Source organism: Mauremys reevesii, linkage group 3, assembly GCF_016161935.1.
Source record: "Mauremys reevesii isolate NIE-2019 linkage group 3, ASM1616193v1, whole genome shotgun sequence".
Classification (NCBI taxonomy): domain Eukaryota; kingdom Metazoa; phylum Chordata; order Testudines; family Geoemydidae; genus Mauremys; species Mauremys reevesii.
This window is the reverse complement of record NC_052625.1, coordinates 126,590,804-126,603,427: the sequence shown is the minus strand read 5'-3', so window position 1 is coordinate 126,603,427 and position 12,624 is coordinate 126,590,804. Positions and strand designations below refer to the sequence as shown.

General features: G+C 45.7%; 1 protein-coding gene across 6 annotated transcripts in view; it reads right to left on the bottom strand.

Annotated features, from left to right (window-relative positions):
• The window catches only part of SLC22A16 (solute carrier family 22 member 16), a 58,074-nt gene that overhangs the window by 11,671 nt on the left and 33,779 nt on the right, over window positions 1-12,624 (bottom strand). For 5 of the 6 annotated variants that reach the window (XM_039529096.1, XM_039529095.1, XM_039529097.1 and 2 more), the window contains one exon: window positions 5,175-5,651. In XM_039529096.1, coding sequence (XP_039385030.1) covers window positions 5,175-5,651 — 477 coding nt within the window. Of the gene's footprint in view, window positions 1-5,174; window positions 5,652-10,651; window positions 10,672-12,624 lie in introns of those variants that run through there. The other variant, XM_039529098.1, reaches the window with a different exon arrangement.

Here is a 12,624-nt window from a genome sequence, read left to right as displayed (position 1 = left end):
GATAAGGAACAGGCACTGTTTCATTTTTATTCTCTGATATAGGGATGTATTATTTCTATCTTCAGCAGCAGCAGCTTTTGGAGATTTGGGTTTGGGGTCGGTTTTGGGTTTTTTGTACATGAATTTGGTACCACATTAAAATAATACTGGAATGTGAAGTCTTACAGAACAGATATAGCTCAGACAGCTGCACTGCAAATTTCCCTACAATGCCCTGCCAATGTGCTTCAACCCTGACCTAGGGTATGTCTACACTACAGACTTAAGTCGACCAGTGTTAGGTCAATTTAGAGCCGCCACCACAGTAATTACTGTGGTGGTTCATGTCCCTCCTTCTGTCGGTGGTGTGCATCCTCACCAGGATCACTTCCACCGACTGAAGAGGGGCGGGGTCCCCACTCCCAGCCGGAGTGGGGGAGCCAGGCGAGCACAGCTCGGCTGCGAGCGAGGAAATGGGGGCAGCTGCGCTCTAACTGCCTGGCTTTTTTTGTCAATTTCAGGGCTCCAGCATGGAGCGCTGAAACTGACAAGACAGCCAACAGCAGATGTAAGTATTGCAGTGTCTGCCCAGACACAGCATTTCCCTAACTACACCAGCCTATGCCCTATGCCTCTCATGGAGCTGGCGTTTTGATGTCCATGTAGTCATAGGCGGCAGGTTTGTATAATTTTTGGTGGGGCCCAAAATGGTGGTGCCCCCCCGCTCCCGCCCTGTAAGCCGATATAAAATGAAGCTACAACGCGTCAGTGCCACAAGATTACAAGGGTCAATTAAAAGTGGAAAGTCAGAAGCAGCACTTGCCTACTTCAATATACAGTATTATATTTTGTTGCATCTGTTGTGATGAAGTGGGAATGTTCTTAATATTTTCTCTGAATACTGTGTGGGTGCCTCAGTTTCCCCTGCAAGATGCCAACTGAAGGTGTTGGGGACAAAGAGATCAGGTGGCCTCCTTGTCCAGAAGAGACACAGAGGCCAGAGGAGGGAGTGTCAGTTTGGAGCTGGCTGGGGAAATTGGGAGAGACCCAGAACTTGGTTCTGGGCTCCCCACCCCCCAAGATGGACCTGACAGAGGGGTTCTGTTTTCTGTACCAACAAGCTCTGTTTAAACTGTGTTCCCGTCATCTAATAAACCTTCTGTTTTACTGTCTGGCTGAGAGTCACATCTGACTGCAGAGTTGGGGTGCAGCGACCTCTGGTTGCCCCAGGACCAGCCTGGGCAGACTCACTTTGGAAAGTGCATGACGTGGAAGGGCATGCTGAATGCTCCGAGGTCAGACCCAGGAAGGTGTAAGCTTCTTGCCCTGGAGACAGTATGCTCCGAGAGAGGAGGCTCCCCCAGAGTCCTGACTGGCTTTGTATGGAGATGTTCCAAAGCATCACAGCATCCCCTTCCACACCGTGCACTTCCCAGAAGTCCACAGGCACTGACACTCCCTCCTCCGGCCTTTGTCTCTTTTCCAGGCATTAGGAGGCCACCTGATCTCTCTGTTCTCCAACACCTTCAGTTGGCACCTTGCAGAAACTGATTTGGGAGAAATGAAGTAAAAGCTGCCCAAACCGAGCTTGAGCACTCCTGAATTTTGAGGTGTTCAAATCTGGAAGGCAGGTGCTGGGGGTGGGAGAGGGCTGTGGGCTCCATGGGGGAGCATGGCAGCAACTGTCTGGAGCTGCATGGAGCCAGATACGCTGGTCTGAGTGGCACAGTAAGCAGTTTGGGGTTGGAGATGAGGTAGGGAGTTCCGGGGCAGTCAAGGGACAAGGAGCAGGGGGAGTTGGATGGGGCAGAGGTTCGAAGGGGCAGTCAGGGTACAGGCAGCAATTGGATAGGCATGGGAGTCTAAGAGGTTTATCAGGGGACAGGTAGGGTGCGGTCCTGGGGAGTTGGGTGGGGTCTCAGGAGGGGCAGTTGGGGACAAGGAGAAGGGAGGCTTAGATAGGGGCTGAGGTCCCAAGGGGCAGTTAGGGGCAGGGGTCTCGGGAGGGGGTAATTGGGGAACAAGGACCAGTGGGGCTTAGATAGGGGGTGGAGGTTCTGGGGGGCAGTTGGGGCAGGGGTCTGGGGAGGGGGCAATCAGCGGACAGAGGCTGGGATTCAAAGGGCTCTGGGCTGCTGGCAGCCGCGGGGATCCCAGAGCCCTTTAAATCCCAGCCCCGGCTGGACTCTGGGCTGCCTGCAACCGCAGGGAGCCCAGAGCCTTTTAAATCCCAGCCGGGGCCGGGAATCAGAGGGCTCTGGGCTGCCCGCTGCGGCGGGGAGCCCAGAACCCTTTAAATCTCAGCCGCTGCTGGGATTTAAAGGGCTCTGGGATGCCTGCAACCGCGGGGAGCCCGCAGCCCTTAAAAACTCAGCCGCGGCAGGGATTTAAAGGGCTCTGGGCTGCCTGCAACCGGGGGGAGCTGAGACCCTTTTAAATCCCAGCCGCGGCCGGGAATCAGAGGGCTCTGGGCTGCCCGCTGCGGCGGGGAGCCCAGAACCCTTTAAATCTCAGCCGCTGCTGGGATTTAAAGGGCTCTGGGCTGCCTGCAACCGCAGGGAGCCCGCAGCCCTTAAAAACTCAGCTGCAGCAGGGATTTAAAGGGCTTTGGGCTGCCTGCAGCCAGGGGGAGCTGAGACCCTTTTAAATCCCAGCCGCGGCCGGGAATCAGAGGGCTCTGCGCTGCCCGCTGTGGCGGGGAGCCCAGAGCCCTTTAAATCCCAGCCGCGGCCGGGAATCAGAGGGCTCTGGGCTGTCTGCTGCGGCGGGCAGCCCAGAGCCTTTTAAATCCCAGCCGCGGCCGGGAATCAGAGGGCTCTGGGCTGCCTGCAACCGCTGGGAGCCCAGAGCCCTTTAAATCTCAGCTGCGGCTGGGATTTAAAGGGCTCTGGGCTGCCTGCACCGCGGGAGCCCAGAGCCTTTAAATCGAGCGCGGCCGGGAATCAGAGGGCTCTGGGCTTCCCGCTGCGGCGGGGAGCCCAGAGCCCTTTAAATCCCAGCCGCGGCCGGGAATCAGAGGGCTCTGGGCTGTCTGCTGCGGTGGGCAGCCCAGAGCCTTTTAAATCCCAGCCGCGGCTGGGATTTAAAGGGCTCTGGGCTGCCTGCACCCGCGGGGAGCACAGAGCTTTTAAAATCCCAGCCGCGGCCGGGAATCAGAGGGCTCTGGGCTTCCCGCTGCAGCAGGCAGCCCAGAGCCCTCTGATTCCCGGCGGCGGCTGGGATTTAAAAGGCTCTGGGCTGCCCTCCGCAGCAGACAGCCCAGAGCCCTCTGATTCCCAGCCGCGGCTGGGATTTAAAGGGCTCTGGGCTGCCTGCAACCGCGGGGAGCGCAGAACCTTTTAAATCCCAGCTGCGGCTGGGATTTAAAGGGCTCTGGGCTGCCTGCAAACGCGGGGAGCCCAGAGCCTTTTAAATCCCAGCCGCAGCCGGGAATCAGAGGGCTCTGGGCTTCCCGCTGCGGCGGGGAGCCCAGAGCCCTTTAAATCCCAGCCGCGGCTGGGAATCAGAGGGCTCTGTGCTGTCTGCTGCGGAGGGCAGCCCAGAGCCTTTTAAATCCCAGCCGCCGCCGGGAATCAGAGGGCTCTGGGCTGCCTGCTGCGGCAGGCAGCCCAGACCCTTTTAAATCCCAGCCGCCGCCGGGAATCAGAGGGCTCTGGGCTTCCCGCTGCAGCAGGCAGTCCAGAGCCCTCTGATTCCCGGCCGCGGCTGGGATTTAAAGGGCTCTGGGCAGCCCTGGCGGCGGCGGCGGCAGCAGCGGGGGGGCGCTCCAAGCAGGGGAGAAAAAACATTGGTGGGGCAGAGCCCCTGCTTGGGATTTATTCATGGGGCTAAAGCCCCAGAGCCCCATATAAGTCGGCGCCTATGCATGTAGTAGGGCACTTACACTGTCGGGAACAAGACTGTAGTGTGTACACTGACATAATTAGGTCAATGTAAGCTGCCTTATGTCCACCTAACTATGTAGTGAAGACCAGGCCTTGGAAAAATGGAGGAGGTAGTTGTCTTCATGCCCATTCACTCCTTAATCTCTGCCAAGATTCTCAGCAGAGATGCTAATTAGTTCTGCTGTGGTCATTCTTCTGCTGGGAACATCTGTTGACTGAAAACTGTATTGAAACTACCAACTTATTTCCCACCAGTCAAAAGCTGCCAGATAGTAATAACTTTCAGATGTAAAACTTTTTGTTGTAACTCCATAATATACAATATGTTTATTCTCTTAAATGGCTGTCTAGAGCGCGAGCTAATCTAACTGAGATTTATGTGAGTATAATGTCATTACCTGTGTCTGCATATTAACTGAAAATATAACTGATTTAAAGAGACACTGTCACTTCAATTTAGGTTCTAAATTCAGGTTTTGTATTAAAGAAAGTTTTACAAAACCTTAGATTAAGAGAACAAATTCCATACTTTTATAAAATCCAACTGAAAAAATAAGCTCCTCTTTATGCATTTACATAATGTGTTGACAACTGAAATATTTCAGCATTATACTACTGCTGGAGGAGGTGAAACTGACGGCAAACTAAAGGGAAACTGATTGGTCTATTTTCTTCCTTCATACAGACTGAAATGCAAAAAAAAAAAAAAAAAAGGTAAACCAATAATGGTGAAAAATACAGTAGATTTTTAGTTTTAGTAATACAGGACCAAATTCAAATCCCCAAGTCTTTGCATCAGTCCCATAAAGTAGTAGTAATGACAGAGGTCGGGAAATTTGTTTTTTTTTTAAATATTTTTTTAACCTTACAGCATAGGTTTAACTATTCATCATATCCATCATAAATATTTCTCTTTTTTATTATAAATAAGATGAGCAGAATGGGTAGAGGGAAAGGGAGAACTATGACCAGGGAAACTCACTCTGACCCCGATCCTGCAGAAAGCTCTGCTTAGGTACAAGGTGCCACACATATGGGGTAGCTTGCAGGATCAGGGCCTACATTTGATATAAAGCATGACATTTAAAAAAAAATTCTATCAACAGTTTTTTAAGTTTTCTGATAGAAAAACACAAATCATCTGTATCAGAGAAAGATAAATATAAGCTATGTTGAAGAACACATTTGTTAATAAAACGACAATTAGATTAAACTTCTTTTAAATTAATATCTCATATAAGAGCAAAGCATTTAGGCACATACGGAGTTATTGCACTCTTAAACTACAGTATTAAGAGGATGGCACCGTACCTGTCAGCCATATCTCCAAAAATCACTGCTCCAAACAGGACTCCAAGCATGAATGTGGGCTGAGTTAATTTTGCAAGCCATTCCCGGTGACAGACCAAATCCCATTCTGTAACAATGGTGCTCTTCCATTTTGTTTGATCATAGATATATCCATCAGAACAAGAAAAAACAGACTTGTTGCCACTATATTCATATGCAGGATACAAACTGCCCTCCCGCTTGGACCTGCTGCACTGATCAAGTTCCCAAATTTCTCCATTTTCCAGCTGGACCACAATGTAATTTTTTGTTGATGTCCACAGTGTCCAAATATCCTCTATTCTTGAACTAGAGGAATTGCTGAACAGTATACTAGTCACATTTCCAGGGACACTGCATACAAATTTAGGTGTAACAGCCATGAATACGGAAGCCAAGTAATGAATGCCACATGAGATAGCTTGAAAGACAGATGCAAAATAGACACATGCTTGGAATCTGTAATGAGAAAAAAAAAGTTTATAGGGAAAAATACCTGAGAGATTTCCATACATAAAAGAAAAGGACCACCAAAATTATTTAGTTGCTAATATCAATCTACTAATTTTTTTCAAATTTGTAAAAGGAGTCATAATTAGCTATCTAGTGGTTTGTTCTGTAGTGGTTCTAAATTAATTAAACCTTGCAAGAGACCAAACACCAGCAGAGTGCCACACAAGTAATGTTCTCAGTTCCCAAGAAATATCAGAGTATACTTTTGTGATGGGTTCCCTCTGGGGTGCCACCTGGAACTGGGGTACCACTGACCCTCCCCTGATCCATCAGCTTGGGCTCTCTCTTACACTGTACTGCTGTGACAAGCTGACAAGCCCTCCAGGATCAGCCTGCACTTTCATCAGCATACATACAGGTAGGGATACACCCAGCTGCAGTTACATGCAGGCAAGCTCTTTGATAGGCCCTGCATGGGAAGGCTTCAGCTAGGGCACCTCCTAGCTCCTCAGGCACACACCCCCTCTGGAGTATAAACTCAAAATTATATGGTCTTGCACTGCACAGGGAACAGTACAGCATAAGATCATAAAATTCACTCCCTCCGTCAATGTGGAGAGGAATTTAAATCGGCTTCCTACCCCTGAGTTATAATTTTCACACACTGGTTTAGATAAAGCAAAAACAAATTTATTAACTACAAAAGTCACACACACACACACACACACACACACACACACACACACACAGAGAGTCTCTTTCACACTCCCCTCCCAACACATACTTGTATTATTGTTGTTCTTGGTATTTCCTGCAATGCATATATATTCTCTGTAATTTTATTCTTTCAAAGTGTTATTTTAGTGTTTTGACTGGTCTATGCATTTCATAATTTTTATTTCTCTTCCACTTAAATGTAATTCTCTGAGTAGTGAGTTTTAAATGCCAACCTGTCCTGGCTGGAGTAATTATCCCTATGGTAACTTTTAAAAAATATATATTATATCTAGGTTTTTGTGTTTCTACAGGTGGTGCATATAGGCAAATACCTCGGTGCATATAACAAAATTTATTCCACACATGGATGGAAAAAATTAGAGGGAACATTGCCGACCACCTGACCAGGATGGTGATAGTGACTGTGAAATGCTCAGGCAGATTAGAGAGGCTATAAAAATAAAAAACTCAATAGTAATGGGGGATTTCAACTATCCCCATATTGACTGGGTACACATCACCTCAGGACGAGATGCAGAGATAAAGTTTCTTGATAACTTAAATGACTGCTTCTTAGAGCAGCTAGTCCTGGAACCCACAAGAGGACAGGCAATTCTTGATTTAGTCCTAAGTGGAGCACAGGATCTGGTCCATGAGATGAATATAGCTGGACCGTTTGGTAATAGTGACCATAATATAATTAAATTTAACCTCCCTGTGGTGGGGAAAACCCCACAGCAGCCCAACACTGTAGCATTTAATTTCAGAAAGGTGAACTACACAAAAATGAGGAAGGTAGTTAAACAGAACTTAAAAAGTACAGTGCTAAAAGTGAAATCCCTGCAAGCTGCGTGGAAACTTTTTAAAGACACCACAATAGAGGTTCAACTTAAATTTATAACCCAAATTAAAAAACATAGTAAGAGAGCCAAAAAAGTGCCACTGTGGCTAAACAACAAAGTAAAAAAGGCAGTAAGAGACAAAAAGGCATCCTTTAAAAAGTTAAAGTTAAATCTGAGTGAGGAAAATAGAAATAAGCATAAATTCTGGCAAATGAAGTGTAATTAGGAGGGCCAAAAAGGAATTTGAAGAAGAGATAGACAAAGACTCAAAAAGTAATAGCAAAACATTTTTTTAAGTACATGAGAATCAGGAAGCCTGCTAAACAATCAGTGGAACCACAGGACAATTGAGGTGCCAAAGGAGCACTCAAGGATGATAAAACCATTGCAGAGAAACTAAATGAATTCTTTTCATCGGTCTTCATGGCTGAAGATGTGAGGGAGATCCCCAGACCTGGGCCACTCTTTTTAGGTGACAAATCTGAGGAACTGTCGCAGATTGAGGTATCATTAGAGGAGGTTTGGGAAAAAATTGATAAACTAAAGCGTAATAAGTCACCAGGACCAGATAGTATTCACCCAAGAGTTCTGAAGTAACTCAAATGTGAAATTGCAGAACTACTAACTGTAGTTTGTAACCTATCATTTAAATCAACATTTGTACCAAATGACTGGAGGATAGCTAATGTGATGCCAATTTTTAAAAAGGGCTCTAGAGGTGATCCCAGCAATTATAGGCTGGTAAGCCTGACTTCAGTACCAGGCAAACTGATTGAAACTATAGTAAAGAACAAAATTGTCAGACACATAGATGAATATAATTTGTTGGGGAAGAGTCAAGATGGTTTTGTAAAGGGAAATCATGCCTCACCAATCTACTAGAATTCTTTGAGGGGGAGTCAACAAGCATGTGGACAAGGGGGATCTAGTGGACATAGTGTGCTTAGATTTTCAGAAATCCTTTGACAAAGTCCCTCACCAAAGGCTCTTACGCAAAGTAAGCTGTCATGGAATAAGAGGGAACTCTCATGGATTGGTAACTGGTTAAAAGATAGGAAACAAAGGGTAGGAATAAATGGTCAATTTTCAGAATTGAGGAAGGTAAACAGTGGTGTCCCCAGTGGTCTGTGCTGGGACCAGTCCTATTTAACATATTCATAAATGATCTGGAAAAAAAGGGGTAAACAGTGAGGTGGCAAAATTTGCAGATGATACAAAATTACTCAAGATAGTTAAGTCCAAAGCAGACTGTGAAGAGCTACAAAAGGATCTCACAAAACTGGGTGACTGGGCAACAAAATGGCAGATGACATTCAATGTTGATACATGCAAAGTAATGCACATTGGAAAACATAATCCCAACTATACATATAAAATGATGGGGTCTAAATTAGCTGTTACCACTCAAGAAAGAGATCTTGGAATCATTGTGGATAGTTCTCTGAAAACATCCACTCAATGTGCAGCAATAGTAAAAAAAGCGAATGTTTGGAATCATTAAGAAAGGGTTAGATAATAGGACACAAAATATCATATTGCCTCTATATAAATCCATGGTATGTCCACATCTTGAATACTGCGTGCAGATGTGGTCGCCCCATCTCAAAAAAGATATATTGGACTTGGAAAAGGTTCAGAAAAGGGCAACAACATGATTAGGGGTATGGAACAACTGCCGTATAAGTAGAGATTAATAAGACTGGGACTTTTCAGCTTGGAAAAGACACCTAAGGGGGGATATGATTGAGGTCTATAAAATCATGACTGGTGTGGAGAAAGTAAATAAAAAAATGTTATTTACTCCTTCTCATAACACAAGAACTAGGGGTCACCAAATGAAATTAATAGGCAGCAGGTTTAAAACAAAAAAAAGGAAGTATTTTTTCACAGAATGCACAGTCAACTTGTGGAAATCCTTGCCAGAGGATGTTGTGAAGACCAAGACTATAACAGGGTTCAAAAAAGAACTAGATAAGTTAATGGAGGATAGGTCCATCAATGGCTATTAGCCAAGATGGGCAGGGATGGTGTCTCTAGCCTCTATTTGCCAGAAGCTGGGAATGGGCGACAGGGGATGGATGATTACCTGTTCTGTTCATTCACCCTGGTCACCCTAGGAGAGAAGGAGCAGACTTCAAAGAGAAACTGCTGAGCTCCAGTTCATCTGCAAATTTGACACCATCAGCTCAGGATTAAACAAAGACTGTGAATGGCTTGCCAACTACAGAACCAGTTTCTTCTCCCTTGGTTTTCACTCAACTGCTAGAACAGGGCCTCATCCTCCCTGATTGAGCTAACCTCGTTATCTCTAGCTTGCTTCTTGCTTGCCTATATAAACCTGCCCCTGGAAATTTCCACTACTTGCATCCGACGAAGTGGGTATTCACCCACGAAAGCTCATGCTGCAAAACGTCTGTTAGTCTATAAGGTGCCACAGGATTCTTTGCTGCTTTTACAGAACCAGACTAACACGGCTACCCCTCTGATATATCTATAGTGTTAACTTCATAACATTGTATCGCAGCCATCAATGCCTCTTTGTCTTCACTGCAATAAAAGTTTCTTTTTACATTATAATTATCTCAAAGTAAAATTTTAGTGAGGACAAGACACACGTAGTTTTCATCTTGATATAGCTAGTTGAAATCAACCCTGTTTTCTCTTCCCGGGGTTGACCTTGATGAGCTTGACATTAAAAACCGGAGTGCCTTGTCTCCTCTAGGATTTTACTCTGAGACAGTTATCTTGATGTAAAAACATCTTTTTTTTTTCCTATGAAGACATAGCTTATCTACATTACATATACTTCCTTATGGTCTACATTTCATTTGACCTTTTTGCTAAGACTGCCAAAAAGGTTGTAAAAATGTTGGTATTATTTTGTACTCTGGGCACTTGTGCATCAGGAAATACACTGAGGGCCACCAATTCTTAATATAAAGGCCTCTAAACCAGTGGTTCTCAAACAGGGATACGTGTACTCCTGGATATGCAGAGATCTTCCAGGAGTTAACTCATCTAGATATTTGCCTAGTTTTACAACAGGCTACATAAAAAGAACTAGTGAAGTCCGTACAAATTAAAATTTCATACAGATAATGACTTCATAGTGCTCTATATACTATACATTGAAATATAAGTAAAATATTTATATGACAATCAATTTATAATATGGTAAAAATGAGAAAGTAAGCAATTTTTCAATAATAGTGTTCTGTAACACTTGTATTTCTATGTCTGATTTTGTAAGCAAATAGTTTTTAAGTGAGGTGCAACTTGGGGGTATGCAAGGCAAGTCAGACTCCTGAAAGGGGTACAGTAGTCTCGAAAAGTTGAGAGCCACTTCTCTCAACAACCATTGGATGGCAAAATTTTTGGTTGTTACCAATCTGGGGGTAAATATAGACCAGCTACCCAAATCTTAAAGTCTCTGGATCCCAACCTTACCAATCTCCTGATCCATCCACTATCCTGACTATGCAGACTTCACATTTGGGTTCTGCAAATAGATGACAATAATAATAATGATTATAAAAAAAGATATGATAGAGTTGTTTTTATTAAAACTGAAGTGGCTTGGATAATACATTGTAAAAAATCCCTTTCCACTTACAAGAACCAGTTGTATCCAGTTCTAATTTAAACTCTCGAAAGATTGAGGGAATGAAAAATGACACAATTTTATATTTCAAGTAAATTTTTTATTGCTTTTTAAAGAGATAGATGCTGTTTTACAGGATAAAAAGAAGAATGTGGAAAGGTTAAGGAACTGTAATTTATACAGTTTAAAGAAATAAGAAGAAGGGGAAATTTAATAGCACCATACACAGAAATGATAGCAAGGGAAGATTTATTCAAGGTTGCCCAAGGATGTATTACAAGAAGTTAATGACCTCAAACTAAAGAAGGGGACATCAAGATCAGATATAATAAAACATTTTTTAACAGAGCAAGTTGACATTGGAACAGTCTTTCAAGAAAGGGCATTGAAGTGCCATCACTGGACATGTTCCGAAAGAGATTACATAACACTCTCAAAAGAATAGTTAGGGCAGAGATGAGTTATTGCTGGGATGATCTGGGAATGTGGGTGTGACAGTGTATCCCTGTGTCCACCCCTTTTTCAAGACTATGATAAATTTTGTACAAAGTAGGCCTTCTACGGTATCATCTGAAAACTCATGATGTCCTGATATTTACTGTCCTGGTAAAATGTGTGTGGCAATATTGTATGTAAAGTTACAAGATACTACAGTATGATGTTACTAAGACATAGTCCATATCTGGGGAAGCAGCCACAAACCATTTCCTCAGAGACAAAAGGCAAACTGACACCTCAGCCAGGTGTCAACAAAATCAAGTGGGCTATTACCTGTTTAAGTGGCCAGTCTTTGGCAAGAAAAAGGTGTGAGTGAGAAATTTACATTTTGGCAAAGAAACAGATAGAGGTTCCCATCCCCACATACTTTCTGTCTCCTGAACCCCAGCTGGAGATGATTCTCAAAGAAGAGGAAAAGGTATAAGAATGGGGAACGGATGCCCCAAGATATCTCTCCCTTCATCTCTATGCACAGCACTTGAAGGAAAAAGGAAGCATCATTGGACTGAGGAGAGATCCCGGCAGAAAGGAATTCAGCCAGTAAGAACATGCTAGAACAGTGGTCACCAACCTTTTTATGCCCCAAATCACTTTTTGAATCTAAGGGCAACCCAGGATCTATTCCACCCCTTCCTCGAGGCCCCGCCCCTTCCCCAAAGCTCCACCCACTCCATCCCCCCCGTGTCCATCGCTCACTCACCCCCACTCTCACTCACTTTCACAGGGCTGGGGCAGGGGTTTGGGGATCGGGAGGGGGTGCGGGCTCTGGGCTGGGGATGAGGGGTTCACAGTGTGGGAGGAGGCCTGGTCTGAGCCTGGGGCAGGGGGGTTAGAGTGCAAGAGGGGGTGAGGAGTGTAAGCTCTAGCAGGGAGTGTGTGTGCAGGAGGGGGCTCTGGGCTGGGGCAGAGTGTTGGGGTGCAGGAGTGGGTACAGGATGCTGGCTCTGGGAGGAGGCTCAGGGTGAGGTTTGGGGTGCAGGAGGGGTTATGGGGTGCCGGCTCTGGGAGGGGATCAGGGCTGAGGCAGGGGTTGGGGTGCAGGAAGGGGTACAGGGTGCTGGCTCTGGGAGAGGGATCAAGGTGGGGCTTGGGGTGTGGCCTCCTGCTGGGAAGCACTTAACTCCAGTGGCTCCCAGTAGGTGGTATAGCGAGGCTAAGGCAGGCTCCCTGCCTACCCCGGCCCCACACTGCTCCTGAAAGGAGCCAACACACCACTGCAGCTCCTGGGGGAGTCTGGGGACATGTGGTGTCGTACTGCCCCTTTCTGCAAGCACCGCCCCTGGAGCACTCCCGGCCAATGGGAGCTGTGGGGGTGGTGCTT